At 43.2% G+C, this 17,408-nt stretch overlaps 1 protein-coding gene and 1 long non-coding RNA gene across 2 annotated transcripts in view; one reads left to right on the forward strand and one right to left on the reverse strand.

Annotated features, from left to right (window-relative positions):
• Positions 1–17,408, forward strand: part of TTC7B (tetratricopeptide repeat domain 7B) — a 248,079-nt gene that overhangs the window by 78,924 nt on the left and 151,747 nt on the right. The window contains exons 5-6 of the mRNA XM_011949417.1: positions 11,197–11,275; positions 16,359–16,531. Coding sequence (XP_011804807.1) covers positions 11,197–11,275; positions 16,359–16,531 — 252 coding nt within the window. The remainder of the gene's footprint in view (positions 1–11,196; positions 11,276–16,358; positions 16,532–17,408) is intronic.
• On the reverse strand, positions 8,525–9,440 carry LOC105517050. The gene is made up of 2 exons (XR_001002597.1): positions 9,109–9,440; positions 8,525–9,020 (listed from the first exon to the last, which is right to left on the reverse strand). It is a non-coding gene; the product is annotated as an uncharacterized LOC105517050 (long non-coding RNA).

The following is a 17,408-nucleotide window of genomic DNA, read 5'->3' on the forward strand; positions in this document are numbered from 1 at the left end:
CTAAGTCATTTTAAAAAGACTCAGGTCAAATACAGGACAGTTTGAATTTCAAGAAGGGTAAAAATTGCAATAGACTAATCAAATAAGCTTAAGTTAGTGAGTTCTGATTCAGTATTTTGAAAACGAAGCAAATAAATGGAAAACATAAGACATTTTACTGTGTGTACTAAGCCACTGGAAAGCCAAGTATTAGATGAAACATCTTATAAAAATTATTCTAGCTAATGAATGAAAATGCAGTGGGAGAATTAGAATGTCACCACTTAGTAACTCCCAGGAGATTGATGCTGTAAGTGTTGAACATCAAGGGCTGCTAATGTCAGAACAAGAGCACAACACTGCTGAAGTCTTGCCAAAGGGATCGACCCTGAATTGATCAAGCCTCCGGATCCAGCTGCCAAATTGCAGGCAAAACGGAGAACAGAGGCATGTATTGAACTGTAGCATGAGTGTGCAGTTTTCTAGCCAGTGGGAAACTCTATAGGCTGTTCAGATTTTCTCTAGCAGATAAGTTGTAAGAAAAAGAGGTGGGGCGGGGGGGGGCGGGTGTAAAGTAAGAGTGATTTTAAAGAACCATCAAGTGAAGAAAAGTGGACAAGGCTATAGTGTAGAGATGCCTGAGTGAGTAACGAAACAATTAACCAGAAAAGTCAGGGTAGTTGTTACTTTTAGATGGAAGGGGCTATTCATTGGGATGAGGTGAAAGGCAGTGTCTTTATTTTTGTTGGTGGTGGTTACACGGTGTGTGCCTTCTAATAGTCCCCTACGCCATACAATTGTTTATATGGCTTTCTGTATCTATACTTCATAGAACAAAATATTAAGAAAGAATTGAGGGGTCAATGAAATATGGGCTACAACAGTACCCAGCAGAGGGCAGGGGAGGGAATCCCTGCCCTGGGAACCCAGAGGCTGGGAGTCAGGTCCCGGCTCAGCCCCTCTTGGAGCTGTTGGGCCAGACTCCCTTCTTCTCTCTCTGGGACTCAGTTTTCCTCCTTATCAGTTGCGAGTAACGAACTCCTGCCTGCGTCACTAGGTTGGTTGGCAGATCATCTGGAATAATGAGTTGGAGAATGGCATGGAAGCAGTTAGTGGTATCTCAGAAGAAGATGATGGCTGACCTTTCCTGGGCAGTGACTGTGACCTTTCATCCTCACTAGAGCCCCATGAGTAGGTGTGCAGCTGGATCGTACTCCATTCTACTGGGAGGGACCCCGTCTCTGTCCCGAAGGAGCCCAGTCTCTTGTGGGGACTTCCTGGATGAGAGAGTGAAATAATTTTCATTACCGTGTCAGTGGTTTATTAGTAAGTGGCAGTTCCTCTGGATGGCTTAGAGGGGCTTGAAAATAGCTTATTCCCCTGAGCAAATTAAGTATTCTCCTCACAGATCATGTTTGCTCTGCTGATGTGCTTAGCAAAGCTCTTTTTTCTCTATAGATAGAGCCAAGGTAAACCTGAGCTTCCCGTCTGAGTGAGTGAGTGTGAACTCTGACTGGGAAAGCCAAATAAATGAGGTCCTGTGCAATGAAAGCATTTCCTTTAGAAGATTGACTTGTAGGCCGGGCGCGGTGGCTCACGCCTGTAATCCCAGCACTTTGGGAGGCCAAGGCGGGCGGATCACAAGGTCAGGAGATCGAGACCATCCTGGCTAAGACGGTGAAACCCCCTCTCTGCTAAAAATACAAAAAATTAGCCGGGTGTGTTGGCAGGCGCCTGTAGTCCCCGCTACTCGGGAGGCTGAGACAGGAGAATGGCGTGAACCTGGGAGGCGGAGCTTGCAGTGAGCCGAGATCGTGCCACTGCACTCCAGCCTAGGTGATGAGCAAGACTCCATCTCAAAAAAAAAAAAAGATTGACTTGTAGTCCGAGTATCTTCTGTGTTGTCGCCATCTTATCAGTGTTAGTCTGTTTCCCCGACACCATCTTTCTTCTGAGTCCTGTTTCTGCTATGAAGCTCAGACGCCTCAGCATAAATTCTCTGCTGTCCCGTTGTCACCCACTCCCAGTGGGATCCCATACCCTTCTTTGCAGCCAAATGTGTCTCGGTACAGAGACTTCAGCTGGCCCGTGCCACTAGGAGCCTTCCTGGGCTGCTCTCCTGTCCCTGGGATGCCTTTGTTTTGTGTCATAGGAGGTAGTCACATTTTCCAGTTTGACTGCAGGCTTCTGCATGACAGGGATCTTCATCTTTCATAGCACTGGCATCAGATAGGGCCTGAGTTCAAATCCCAGCTCTTCTGCTGTGGGCTGTGTGATCACGGGCATGTTCCCTGATATTTCTAAGCCTGTGTTTCCTCAGGTATAAAGCTACGATTGAGAAGAAGAGTTTGGGGTAGTACATCATAGAAACCGGTTCTGATTCTGCACTGTTTTCTGTTAAACAAAGGTTCACAATCACACCAGTGGCTGCTTTTGGCTTTTAGCCAGTAAATGTTTGTATGTGGAATGAAGGGCCGGATGGTGGGAAGTAGCAGCTGGTTGGGGAAAGACGGGGGATTCATGCGTTTTTGAGCATTGAGTCAGGAGCTTTCCAGGTGCCATCTCATTCAGCATGGCAAGTAGGTATTAGTCCTGTTTTGCAGATGAGGAAGAGACAAGGCAAAGCCCGTTGGCCGGTCCTTCCCCTTCTCAGTGCATGCCTGGCATCTGGTACTCGTCCCCCTTGCCATGTTCCCAGATGGCTCACATTCCACGCTCACTTCCCGTCCTTCTTCTCATGAGCCTGCTCAACCTTTGCCCTTTTTGTCTTCTCTCCCCAGCAGATTCGCCTTTCCCAGGCCCAAGTGGGTTATCTGGCCCCACTCGTGAGAATGTGTGAGAATCCCATCGGCACCATGCTGCCTCAAACCAAGCAGCACTGCTTCATTTCCCCAAGAAAAATATTAGAGGCTTTTATTTACGAATGTAACAGCGAAGAGCCTCCCTTCCCTGTTGCGTTTCTATGTTACGGTTTCGAGTTGGAGGCCTGTAGGCTTGCGAGGCCTGTCGTCCCACAGTCTGTCTTCACCCACCTCTGCTACCTGCTCGGCTTCTGGAGCCATTTGGACCGCTGACCCCTGCACGTTTAATGGTCTTTTTTTTTTTTTCCTTTCTTTCAAATGATCCCCTTGAATTTTTCTCACTTGTCCTAGCTTTGAAATGTGGTCTCCAGAGTTGTGTTGGAAACGCAGTTCTCCTGTCTTCTGCTAATTGAATGGAAGTGAACGTTACTGTCTTATCCTCGCGCTCGAACTTCCAGCTCAAGTGCCTGTGGTGCGTTTGGAGGGACTTTCCTCCCCTTAAGGTCCTTTCTGCCTTCTTTTCCTCTCCACAGCCCAGTTGACTGGAGGGACAAGGTGGCCAGAAGTCCTTTTCCTGTGTGACTTTGCCACTCAGAATTGATGAATGAAGTCATCTTGTTAGGACATTTCTACCTGCCAGATTGTCTTTTTTCTGCACTTTTCGGGACTGTTAAAAATGAATATTGTTGGCCTGTGTCCATCAGTGTTCTGTGCAGCTAATTGAGCCCTGTCTTATGAAGCAGGCTGACGGAGACCCCCCCCATGCTTGTCTTCCAGCTCCAGCCAGGTCTGGAGCAGACACTTCCCCAGTGGAAGTGGCAAGCTTTCCTCTCCAGCTTTGTGTTATGGGCGTATAAAGCTTTGGTGGTTCACTTTTGAGTTCACATTTTTTAGCGTGATCTGGTCGTTCTTGATGAACTCAGAACAGTCTCCACATGCTCACTGTGCTAGGTGTGATGGAGCAATCAGGATTCACACCTGCCCTGCCAGACAGCTGGGCATGTGTCTCTGCCCTGCCCCAAAGCCGCAGCTGGAGACTGTTCCCCTGCCCCCGTCGGGAGCACCCGCACTCTTAGGAGATGTCACATCATTTCCCAGGAGGGTGACCACAGGGCCCCAGAGAAAGAGTTTTTTTACTGTTCTTACCTGACGTGGGTTGTTGTCTTTTGTTATTGTGAGCCAGACCTGGGAATTACATAGGCAATTCCTGGGACATGGTAGACTTTCCATAAATAGCAAAGAGGATCAATGAATCAAACTGGGGAATATCTTTTGTTCCTTCAAAATTAAATGACTTCAAAGAAATAAAGCAGATTTTCATATGCTATAAATTGACTGGAAAATAGATTCCAGAATTCCAAAAGTTTTTTTAAAAAACAATGGTAGAGTTTTGAGACTAACAGAAGTAATAATGGCAAATACTTAAAAAGCACTTCCTACATGTATTGACTAGTTTAATTCTTACAACAAATCAATGAGGTGGGCGCAGTTGTTACTGACTAGTTTAATTCTTCCAGCAGTGAGGTGGGTACAGTTGCTATTTCCATTTTGTAAGGAAACTGTGGGACAGGCACTTACCCAAGGTCAACAATTAATAAGTGGCAAAACTGGGACTTGAACTCACACTGTCCAGCTCCAGGGTCTATAACCACAACTCTGTTTTGCCTCTTTATGTTCATGTATATAGATAAGCATATAGATTCCTGGGTGAAGGACAATCCTTATATGATAAGTTCAGATTGGTTTAAGTATTGTTAGGTTGAGGAGTCCAAGTGTGTTTGGATACCATTAGGGTTAAACTGACTATCATTAAAATACAAGTTCTTGAGGACTCACGTCTGCTGACTGGCTCATCATTGCATTCACCGTGCCTCACTTCTTAGTGCATAGTAGGTATGGGAGTTCTCTCTCTCTCTTTCCATATATATATAGCTATATATGGAGAGAGAAATATATATTTGTGTGTGTGTGTATATATATATATATGTATATATTTCTTTTGGAATGAGTACTGATATTCTTTGACTCATTCTCAGAGGTTGAAAGGAAGGATGTGAGATGGGGCAAGCCTTTCTACACTTCATGTTTCTCAGAGACTCAGAGCTTAGGGGAGTGGAGGGGACAGGTGAAGGGCAGGCAAGTTGCTCTTCTGGCCAGGCTGTCAGAGCAGTCCGGCCACCTTTCATTCATAGGCCTTGTGCACCCCATGTTGGAAGGACTTGTTTATGTGTTCCTGTCCTGGCCCATGAAGTATGAACTCCAAGAAGCCACTCTCTGTGACTTCTTTGACTTTATGTGTCTGGTGCCACCTACGCTGCCTGGGCCGTAGTCCCGACTCCCTGTACTGTGTGCCACCTGGCCAGCTGACCAAATGTTTAATTTACTCTGCTTTTGTCACCAGGATGCCTTGATTGCTGAGGTAGTCCAAAAAATGTTGTTAAGCCCAGTACAGCTCTCATTAGGTTTGAGATGAGACATCTGGAAGCCTTGCCTGCTTGTTCACATCCCGGCATGGATGACTGTCACACCCTCCGTCACTATGTCCAGGCTGCAGCTGCCTTGCTCCGTGGATCAGAGAGAGCCCTTCGCTAATGAGGCCAAGGTTGTGGGTTTGATCCCTGGCCTCTGACTACAGCAAGCCATCTGTCTTCACAAATGCGTGTCATTGGATATGAGGAGGAGAGTGTGTACAGAGGGGAAGCTGGACTCCATTCTGGGAAAAACAGCTCCCTGACAGCCGGCCACAGTGTCCTTTTGGACTGTGAAGGGTATCTGTTCTTCTCCCACTTTCCAGATCTGGATATCTGGTTTTGATTTCAGACTTTTTCAAGATAGATGATATTAAGGGTTACATAAATTCTCAAGCCTGAGAACTAAAAGCGATGAACCTAGAAGATACATGGTATGTATCTGCTTTTCCAGAGTTGTAAGTGTTGACAGCGTCCAGAATAACATTGTCATTGTCAACACTTGCAACTCTGGAAAAGCAGATACGTACCATAAGGGGTATACGTATATGATGATGGGATGTATCTCATGGCATACCAAGTACCTGCTTTAGTTGTCCCCTTTGTAACTAAGATAACTCTTTTCAGCAAGGAGGTGGGGAAAGGGGTCTGAGAAGATAAGATGGTACTCACTCTTTTCTTTCTTTTGGGGGTACCCAGCTTGTTAAATGTCACAGGTACTGGCTGGCCCTGTGAGGCAGTTGAGACAAGGAGGGGTGTGTACAGAAGGGGCCTTTGCTCTCACAATGATTGCAGTTTGGTTGGTGAACAGATATAAACTCAAATGAAAATCAGTGTGGAAAGGTGGAAAGTGCTATCTAGGCTGGCCTCGGCCCTGGGTCTTGACCCTGTAGACAGAGGAGCATGTGTGAAGGCACAGAGGCAGGGAAGTTTCCCTGAAATGCCTGGAACTTTTCTTTAAAAACCTCAAAATCCCCATTATCCACATAGCTCTCTAGAAGCTGTTAGCCTGGGCATGTCACTGTTGTAGGAGTACTGCTCCCCCAGGTCTCCACGCTACAAGGAAAGCCCCCGAGGGCATACAAGGCTATTCTAGTTAAGAGAGTGTGGTGCTTTGCTGTCTGCTGGACTGTGCTCAGTGAGAAACAATGAGATAAGAAAAGGGTAGGAAATGTATCCCCTCGTGGTCTTGGTTCATTTGGCTCATGGTGGTTCTTTTTCATTCAACAAATATTAATTGGGTGCTTCCTGTATGCCAGGCTCTGTTTCAGAGGCTTGGGTTATGTCAGTGAATAAAGCCAAGGCCTCTGTCTTGGAGGCACTTACATTCTTGTGGGGGATGTGAAACCATCTAAGCTCCCTGAGGCAGGGATGGTGTCCCCTGCTCAGCAGTGTGTCCTCAGGGACCACCGTGGCCCCTGCTGTGAAACACTGCTCAGTAATTGTGGAAATAACCTACTGCTTCAGTGTTTTAGGAGTGCTGGTTGGTGGGAAGAAAACATGGAGAAAGGCAGACTTTGCTCTTTGAGATCTACTGGGTTGACTTACTGTGTTTGATTTTTAGTTATAAAATTCTCAGCCACCGAAGAGACAAAAAAATATTGAATAGACTCTAGCAGGCCACCTTTTCCTCGTTACCCAGGAAATTGACCCAGTCTTTTATTCATATCACTACTTTGAGTTTGCACGACAATGACAGGTGATATTGAATTTAAGTGTATTGGTGCCTGGGTCAGATTTTGAGGTCTGAAGCTAATTTGGAAGGACAAGTTAAAGGGAAGAATTGTCTTTTCCCATCCTACTCCCAAGAAATAAAAGGAGAAATAACCACACAACAAAAATGTATTGAGCTTGTTATTGAAGTAGCCACTCATGACAAGCTGAAATGATTCTCATGTCCCCAAGTTTCTCTAGCTTTGGTTTTCCATTTTGATTTTGGAGCTCTGGCTCTCTTCCCATTTACATTTCCTCCTTGGTTTGATTACAGAGGGACAGATGGCATTTAAAAAGCCGAGAATGTGGTTCAGAGTCATAGAACAGGATGAAACCAGGCTCAGTGAGTTTGTACGTTAGAATGTACATTTCAGAGCCTAGAAGGATGCTGCCACGGGGCCCAAGGGGGAACTGGAGCCCGTCGCCAGGATAGAGGGTCGAGAGGGAGGGTCGAATGCTGGTGAGTCAGCAGACAAGCCCTGGAAGGAGGTTCAGCAGGAGGAGGATAAAACCAGATAGAAAAGATAGGAGAGGGCCGGGCGCGGTGGCTCAAGCCTGTAATCCCAGCACTTTGGGAGGCCGAGACGGGCAGATCACGAGGTCAGGAGATCGAGACCATCCTGGCTAACACAGTGAAACCCCGTCTCTACTAAAAATACAAAAAAAACTAGCCGGGCGAGGTGGCGGGCGCCTGTAGTCCCAGCTACTCGGGAGGCTGAGGCAGGAGAATGGCGTAAAGCCGGGAGGCGGAGCTTGCAGTGAGCTGAGATCCAGCCACTGCACTCCAGTCCGGGCAACAGAGCGAGACTCCGTCTCAAAAAAAAAAAAAAAAAAAAAGAAAAGATAGGAGAGAAGAAAAGATAGAAGTAGGTCAAGGGAAGAGTAGACTGTGTCCCCATGAAAAGTGGTAGGCTTTCCTGCCAATGGGAAAACAAGGATCTGAATGAGAGCAAGGCTGTGGGACTCTGGCCTGAGCTCTCCATAATGGGCTGAGGACAGTGATGTTGGTGAGTGAAAGCAGAGCGTTGCCTGTCAGGCGGAACGAGCAACTGCCACTCCAGGGACCTGCAGGCCCTTCCCTCCTTGGGCCCAGCCGAGCTGTTGGGAACCATTCCACGTGGAAGGAAATGCACCCAGCTCAGGAAGCTTGTGAAGCAAAGTGCAGGAGATGAACCCCAAGTTCTGACAGCTTGCCAGAGTGCCCGCTGTGCGAATGCTGGCAGGAACATTTGTTTTGAGAATAGTTTAACCATAATGAATTCTGACATCATTGCACTCTCTCAGACAAGGGTGTTGAAATGGAATACATGACCTAATGTCAGGGGTCTGTGGAAACTCTCAAAACAGGGAGATTGGGAGATTCCTTGGCTCTCTTATCTTCACTCTGAAGTGGAGTTTTAAGCAACAGTTCCTTCTTAGATACTTAATTGATCTCAACATTTTAAGAATTAACTAACAGTTCGGAGATATGAAGGCAATCATGTGGGTTTTGTTTGCCTCTCTCAAATTGGGTTATCTCATAGCATTTGGAATATAATTCTTGCAAGTTAACTTCCTTTTATGTTTTGTTCTGATTATCCGTGTACTTGAACATTTTTCTTTTTCTGCTGTCATGGCAACAGTGGAAGCAATCAGTTGAATAAAATTATGTGATTTCAACATGTTTGGATGACAGGATTTCCTGATAATTGTGTTTTTGCATTTGGGCACTTTAAGATGTGCCTGTTTCACCTCTTCTTGCTGTCCGATTGATCTGTGGGGGAGCGGGGACCCTTCTGGGTGCCACAGTCATTGCAGTGGGCTGTAGCTTCAGGCCTTCTCAGCTCTGTGGTTACTGTGGCTTCTTGGTTTACAAGCAGATTCTTCCCAGCTTGAAGAATATTTTGTTTCTGAATCTTAAACTCTCTCCAGGAATAAACTGGAAACAGTTTGAGAAAAACTTGTATTTGCTTCAAAGGCTTAATTGGGAATACGCACCCAGTGGCTGGTGTTGCCCCATCCTGCCTGGCCTCCTTCGGGGCGGAGACTTCCTCTGTTCCTCCACCAGAGGGCCTCGGTCCTGCGCGGGAGAAACCCTCTTGCACCTCAACAGGGGAATTGAATTTCTCTATCCGTCATCGATCTCTTTTGGCAGCCCGGGGCATTACCCGCATTCACTGGACTTCTTCACCTGGGCCAACGGATTTTCTTTCCAGTTTTGGACGAGTAATGAGTATTTCATTAGCTGTCATCACTGGGACACACAGAATTTATGTTATGAATATATGAGGTAATTTGCATATTAATGATGCAAAACATAGACCTGAACTCTTGGATTCATATTTTGTTCCTTCCTCTAGAGTTACACTTCTGTTTTGGAGCTTATGTGTACCCAGGAAGGTAACAGATATGGTAGAAAGCTCCCAGCTCACTGTCTGTCTCACTGGGCCTGTGGCTTGAGTAAGCCCTTCACTTCTGCGTCATAATGGACCGGATTCTGCTGGATCATTTATAGCTGGAAAATTCTGTGCTTCTGTAACTGTCTAAGTAGCTCATTCTGTTTCCTAGGACACTGGAAACATTCTCAATGACCAGTTCCTATTTGTAGGCTTCCCTGGGTTACAATATTTAGGTTTGATACTGCTGATCCCAGGCCTGATTTCTATCTGGTAAATCAGCCCCTTCAACCAGGGTCTCCACTTATGTTGCCTCAGTCACAGCTTATTTCATACAATTCAAAGTACCATCCCTTCTGTACCCAGTAGGAGTTTAATCCGTGATTCTGGAACAAAGTTAGACTACCATATTCATTCCCATCCTTTGTTTAGCTGTAGCTATTTCCTTCCCTCCATGTTACTTAAGAGAACTGAGCTTCAGTCCAAAGCAAATGTACTTTGTTGCCTGTGAACATGGATCCCATAAAAGCAAATGAAGGAGAAAGCAGAGTAGATTGCATGTCCCAGGGCCTGTTACCTAATCTTTATTCACATCTCTGTTAGATTTCCTTTAGTGCTGCTTGGCGTCCAGAGCACAGCTTCTCTTTTTATGCCACCATCAAGCTTCTCATCTGATATCATCTGATATGTGGGGGTGAGAGGACTATGGGAGTATTTATGTACCTATGCCAATAAACCATTATCTTAAAGTTCTGGGGCCATTCTTGTGCATGAGAGCCCTGGGATGTCATGTAGGTATAAGATGCGAATTAATAGCCCTCATGAGTGCTTATAACTTAGAGAACCCACATTCAGGTTTGATTTAATACCTTTGCGTGATTCAAAATGTCATCCAAGAAGAGAGCCAAATACCTAGAGCATCTGCCACGGCCTACAGAGGCTGGCTGACACGTTTGCACTGGCTGACCCACGCTGTGGCTTTTTGGAAAGATGAGATATGTTCTAATGAGTAGGTTATAAATATCACTGAGTTATGTCATAGGTGGTGGCAGCGCTTAATGTAAAGGGACCGGCTGGGGAGCGTTCCCAGCTCAACAGGCTGGATGCAGCTTTCAGAGAGGAAAAGTGGGGCTTGAAAATATTGACCAGGGTGTTACAAAGTAATTATTTGTCTCTTAATGAAACATGTCACCAAATGTGTCCCTGTGGGGTGTCAGTGGCAGTGAGATGAGGTGTGCTGTGCTCACACTCAGGGAGCTCGGTTCCAGTTGTCACACACTCGCTCTCAGAAGGGGCCTCTCACACTTTTGCTTCTTTTTGTCAGTGTGGGGTTTGGAGGAGGGTTGGTTTGATGAATTTACCGGGTTTGGTAAGTTTACGTTCTCAAAGATGCAGAGTGGTTGCTTGGTGGAGTTCCTGTTTTTTCGTGCCTTTCATCTTCATATTTTATCCTTACCCGTGGTGCATACAGTGCCTTGCTCATATTCCAGTGCCCTTTTGCCCAGTGTTATCTCCCACCTTTTAAATGAAAATATAGATTTCAGTTCCACTCTACAGACCATTGAGAGTTTGAACACAGACTCTTCTAAGGTATCTTGCTTTTTAATTTGTTGGCCTCAACTCATTTTCAAATTTTTATTTTTTAGAGAAAATGTGCTAGGGGTTAGAAAACTCAAAAGGCCATCAATCTTAGGTCAAATGTTTCATTTAACCGAAGATGGCTAGACACGTGCAGAGTAATTGTTTGCTTAAAATCTAGCCAACAGCTTTTATGCAGACAAAATGCATTGAAACATGCATGTAACGCATTTAATATTAATACATGCCAGACGCAAACCGTCAAATTCTGTGTCCACACAGGAACTTGACAAGAGGAGTCGGAAGATTTAGAGAGCTTCTCAGAGCAGTTGAAACGAGAACAACTCAAAACCTGCGAATGGTAAGTGTGACCAGTGACTTGATTGAGGCCAGCAGGCACTTGTCTCATAGGTATTTACATTCATATTTTTTCACATTTATGTATTATAAATATATGTAACAAAGTTAGACTACCATATTCATGCCCATCCTTTGTTTAGCTCTAGCTATATTTATTTTTATAATAAATATATGTCACATATATTTAAATATTTATTGTAAATATATGTCACTGGGCTTATGAACTTGAGCAAGCCGTTTCACTTCTGTGTCATAATGGGTATTTATGTGACATACATTTATAATACATAATTATAATATAGAAATATGTTATATATAATATATAGTATAAATTTATAATATATAAATAGCAGTTTACTCATTTAAAGTTTTTAGCATATTCACAGAATTGTCCAGCTCTCACTAATATTTAATTTCAGGACATCTTAATCGCCCCCAAAAGAAACTCTATACTCATTAGTAGTCAATCCCCATTTTCCCCTCTCCCTAGTCCCTGGCAACCACTAATTTACTTTCTGTTTCTATGGATTTGCCTATTTGGGGCATTTCCTATAACTGGAATGATACAATTTGTGGTTTTGTTTTTTTGTTTTGAGATAGAGTCTCGCTCTGTTGCCCAGGCTGGAGTGCAGTGGCACAATCTGGGCTCATTGCATCCTGCCCCAGCCTCCGAGTAGCTGGGACTACAGGTGTGCATCACCACACCCGACTAATTTGTGCTCTTTTTGTGACTGACTTTCTTTACTTAGCATAATGCTTTCAAGGTTCCTCTGGGTCACAGCGTGATCAGTATTTCTTTCCTTTTTATTGCCAAATAATATTCCATTGAATGGATGTATCACATTTTATTTGTCCGTTCATCAGCTGATGGACATTGGGTTGTTTCTACTTTGGGGTAGAAGTAATGCTGCTATGAACATTCATGTACAAGTTTTTGTGTGGACATATGTGTTCTTTCTCTTGGCTGTATACTTAGAAGTGGAATTTCTGGGTCATATGGTAACTGTGTTTAACAATTTGAGGTGCTGCCAGGCTGTTTTCCAAAGCAGCTGTACCATATTACATTCCCAACAGCAGTTATGAGGGTTCCAATTTCTCCACACCCTCACCAACAGTTGTTATTATCTTTTTAGGTGTAACCATCCTGGTGGGAATGCAGTGGTATTCCACTGTGGTTTGATTGGCACTTCCCTGTTGGCTAATGATTTTGAGCATCCTTTCCTGTGTTGTTGGCAGCATTCTCTGCTGAAACCTGAGAATTGCACCTGTTAAGGCAGGTAGAATGGAGGCCCTCATGGCTGCCAGGGTGTTGAGGGGTTGGTGTATGCTTATGATTCATACCAAACCCAGACAGAATAAGACACATTGGATCCTGAGGGCTGCTAGTTGTTTGGCTAATTGTATTAACTATAAAACTTGGAAGAGAAATATACAACATAGTTAAATTAACTGGTTGGTTAGCAATTTGGCTCTCCTGTTGACTTGAATTCTTTCTTTGCCTTTTTAATCCTTTCACTTTCCTATCTAGGGACGTTCATTAGGTAGACCTCTATAACTTGCCCTATATAACCATAGCCAGTGGGTGCTTGAGTGGAGGACTGGTGCTTATTAAAAGCTAAGCAAATGCCACATGTCACAGTTGATGTAGCAACCTCATGTAAGGTTGCAATTTATCTTTTATCGCCCATACTTTTGTCCTTTCTTTATCATGAATCCTTTAAATGCTGTGGGAGACTGTTCAGTTGGGCAAGGCTAAGAGATTCATGTCATAGGAAATGACTTCATTGTGGTGTCTCCAGAGTTTTTAGATGTAGACATACAACTCATGGGCCAGATGGCCAAGCTGGGCCTTCCTAGAATTATGGGGGTGAGACAGGATGGGCAACTTCACACACACAAACACACACACACACACCCTGTCATCACCACCACAAAGAGCTCAGTTGCCTTCAAAATTTACTTATATATCTAATGTGATTTATAGGTGCCTTAAGAAGTTCAAACAAAGTATTTCCATTTTTAGGGTTCTTCAAGGCAAAAGAACCTACAAGAATGCTGTCTTTTCTCTCAAATTTACCTCCTCTCAGTATTTCATAAAACTTCCCAACTGGTCAATATGAACAGCTTCTTCCAAGATTTAGAAGCATGATGAAAGTAACTGACTGAATTGGCAAGTGTTTTCATAATTGTTTTAAAAGCGCATTTAAAAAGTCAATCTTTCAAAATTGCTTAAGTGTGGAGCATTTGTTCATACTGTCAAATCTCACTGGTATCTTGATTTACATTGTACGTTAGAAAGTTTCTGCAGCTAATGACATTCATAAGCAGTGTTTCCATCAGCCTTAATAACTATGATATTTTTAGATTAGCTGATAATTGCAAATTTATAATATTCTTATGAGGTGGAAAAGTTGCTTTGTAAACTATCTGGTGTGAGATTGTAGCAGAGAAGGATTTTAAAGTATGTTTTCAACAGTTCCACTCTTAGGTATATACTCCAAATATTAAAAACAGGTGTTCTGCAGTGAGCTATGTGTGATTGCACCACTGCACTCCAGCCTGGGTGACAGCCTGAGACCCTGTTTTGAAACAAACAACGCAGGTGTTCAAACAAAAACTTGTACGTGGATGCTCATAGCAGCACCATTTATGATAGCCAAAAGGTGGAAGCAATCCACATGTCTAGAACTGATGAATGGATAAGCAACATGTGGTATATCCATGCAATGGAATATCATTTAGCCATAAAAAAGAATGCAGTACTGATACATACACAACGATATGGATGAACCTTGAAAACTTTATGCTAAGTAACAGAAGCTGGTCACAAAAAGACCCATATCACATACTTTAATTTATATAAGATGACCAAAGTAGGCAAATCCATGGAGCCAGAAAGCATATTGGTTGTTCCCAGAGTCTGAGAGGGAGGGGAAGTGGGGAGTGATTGCCTAAAGGACATAAGGTTTCCTTCTGGGGTGATGTTCTGGAATGTTCTGGAACTAGATAGTGCTAATGGTTGCACAACATTGTGAGTGTCCCGAATGCCGTTGGATTGTGCACTTTAAAGAATTAAAATAGTGGCTTCTATGTTACATGAATTTCACCACAAGTTTTAAAACACACACACACACACACACACAGGGCATTTCATGACCAAATTTGTACATAAACATCCAGGTCTTATTTCAGGCCCACTTCCCACCTTTTTCTCCTTTGATTCTGAATTTATTTTATAGTTACCAACAATTTGATGCATTTAAACTACGGGCTAAATGTAGGTTGAGTGTAAAAAGTATGCTAGATATTGGTGATCTTGCTGGTAATTTCATATTTATCGTTTTTTTCTGAACTTCATTTGAGCTTTCAGTGGACATAACCAAATGGCCTTCTTAATAGGTAGAGAGCACTGATGAAGCGATGTCTTTAAAATATACAATCACATCAAAACCCCATTTAAAAAAAAATCTCTCAGGAAGGTTAATACCCTGAGGGAAAATGAAACCTAGCATGGGCTATCTAGTAGTGAACAAGCAAACTGTTTAGGGCAGAAATTTTTACAACTTTAAATGGCAAATATATTCAGAAAATGAAATCCCTTGTTCATTTTTTTTTTCCTTTTAACATTTATTTCTCAGCTATAGTGAGTGGAAGTTATTTTTGCCAGTTGAAGTTTCCAGCAAAAGTCATTAGCTTATGTGACTGCAATGAGATCAAAATGAAACTATAATGGAAGGCTTAAGAAAACAGTTCAGGAGCTGTTTAGGTCCTGAAAATTGTGTTCTTATGAGATCTTTACAGATGGCTCAGTTGGGGATGATCAGAGTGCATTTAATTTCACATTTTTATAGACATTTCATGCCAATGGGTCTTACTTGGGAATAATAAAGAAAGTTTGCCTTTACCCAGTGGTTATCAGAAACCACTCTGTTAGTGATTTGGTTGGATTTAACTTTCCTTGTGGTGTTTTAAGAGATTTCATATGGATGAAAGCTTAGCAAAGCCCTCTTCTGAAACATTTACTTATTTTTTTTAAAAAGGCTCCTTCTCAGAAGATCAGCAGTCTTTGCATCTTCAAAGAATGCTGAAACCTGGTGGAAAACCATGCTGGGTTCTGGTGCCTCCTCTGGCTGACCATGGGTAGAGTGAACTACCCTGGGATGCAGTGCTTCTCTTTTCAGAGGAATTTTTAAAAATTACTTATCCTCTTCTTTGTTACTGGAAGATTATAAGCTAAGTGAACTGACATGCATCAGTCAACAAAACACTTTGTAGTACATACCACACATTCTTTCTCCCCATACCTTATTTGATACATGGTACTGTTTTAGGCAGTGGAGTTACAGAGGTTTGGGAAAGCATATTAATCTGCATCTAACTTGGAGGACAGGATCCAGATGTTTCTGGGTTTTCACTGTGCAGAAGGGGATACCCATCCAGCTTTGAAGAAAGGTCTTTCTTGATCAGAACCATGTTCCCACTTTGCCTTCCCTATTGCACAAGGCAGGTGAGAACCTCTGGGCCAGGAGCCCAGATGCGCTGAGAATAGACACTCAGGTGCTGAGTCCTTGGAGGTGGGACGTATAGGGCCTGCCATTGGTACATTTAAGAAAGAAGATGTCTACAGTAGACACTGGATTTTCAGTGAGGATAATTTTTTCATGGGTAGCATTATCTAAGCTCAGTACAAGCTTTTTGCCAGGTTTGAGGTTTAGCACACATCGTTAGTGATGCTAATATCTGCAGCTCACCTGTTATTTATGGAGCTCTTGGGAAAGGGCTTAGCCAAAAGTTTCAGTTGTTTCAGGTATAAAATATGTTTAGTATTCCAGAGTGTGACTGATGGGGCAGCATTTGAAGTACATGAACCTTTTTTTTTTAAGTGTTCAAACATCTTAGTGAATCATATTTTCTTTTCTTGTCATAAACTGGTACAATTACCATCGTAAAAGAAAAAATTTTAATTATGAGCCTTGCAGTAGTGCTTAGCACAATGTGATGATATAAATATTTATTGACTGACTGAATGAATGACTAATACAAAATAGATTCATGGCTGTGCTTTTCCTCGTTTATGTTCCCAGACAATAGCCAGGCAGCTGGCAGAGATCTTGTTGCGGGGTATGTGTGAGCAGAGCTACTGGAACCCTCTGGAGGATCCACCATGCCAGTCACCTCTGGACGATCCTCTCCGCAAAGGAGCAAACACAAAAACCTACACTCTCACTCGGAGAGCCCGTGTCTACTCAGGAGAGAAGTATGAAAGTTGATGTCCCCACTTGTAGGTTATGGGATGGGAGGGAAACTTGGGAAAATTCAAGGATGATGAGAAGTACAAGAGTAGATTTTTTCTCTAAAAGAAAATCAAATGAACAAGTCTCGTTTTCCAGCTTAGTAGAGATTCCTCATTACTTTTTATATCTTCAGCAAGTATCTGTGTACTACCAGGGACGTTTTAAGTAGGAAAAAGTTCTCATCTCAGTGCTTGGGTGCCATTTGCAGCCATCACTGTTGGTTTTTGGAATTTTCATTCCATTTATTATAAGACCTTAGCATCAGACAGCAATCAGAAATAAAGCTATCTGTAAGCCATCTAACATCTAACATCAATCTCACCCTTCTAACATTTCTTCAGCAATTCCTTGATCCTTTTGCTTAAAATCTTGTTCTAAATGGAACTAGATGTAAGAAGGAGAATCTAATATTTTTGAGTAATTGGAAGGTGTTGTCTCTTTAGAACTTCTTTATCTTTTTTAAGTTTTAAATTTGAGACTTGATTACCTTGGAGGAAAATGGGCCAGAGAGTCACTACAGTCTTAGCATGAGCCTTCCCCAGGCCAGAGGAAGCCAGACAGAGGAGGGAGAGACAAGGAGAAGGGCTGGGAGGCCGGAATGGTTGTTGACTCATTCTCAATGCCTCCCATTCAAGTCTTGAATTCCCATCTTTGCCTGCTCTTTTACATTTTTTAATTTTTAAAATTTTTTATTTTTTTTTTTGAGATGGAGTCTCGCTATGTTGCCCATGCTGGAGTGCAGTGGTGCAATCTGCAACCTCCACCTCCCAGCTTCAAGTGATTCTCCTGCCTCAGCCTCCCAAGTAGCTGAGATTACAGGCACACACCACCACACATGGG

The sequence above is a fragment of the Colobus angolensis genome, unplaced genomic scaffold, assembly GCF_000951035.1.
Source record: "Colobus angolensis palliatus isolate OR3802 unplaced genomic scaffold, Cang.pa_1.0 Scaffold3, whole genome shotgun sequence".
NCBI classification, from domain to species: domain Eukaryota; kingdom Metazoa; phylum Chordata; class Mammalia; order Primates; family Cercopithecidae; genus Colobus; species Colobus angolensis.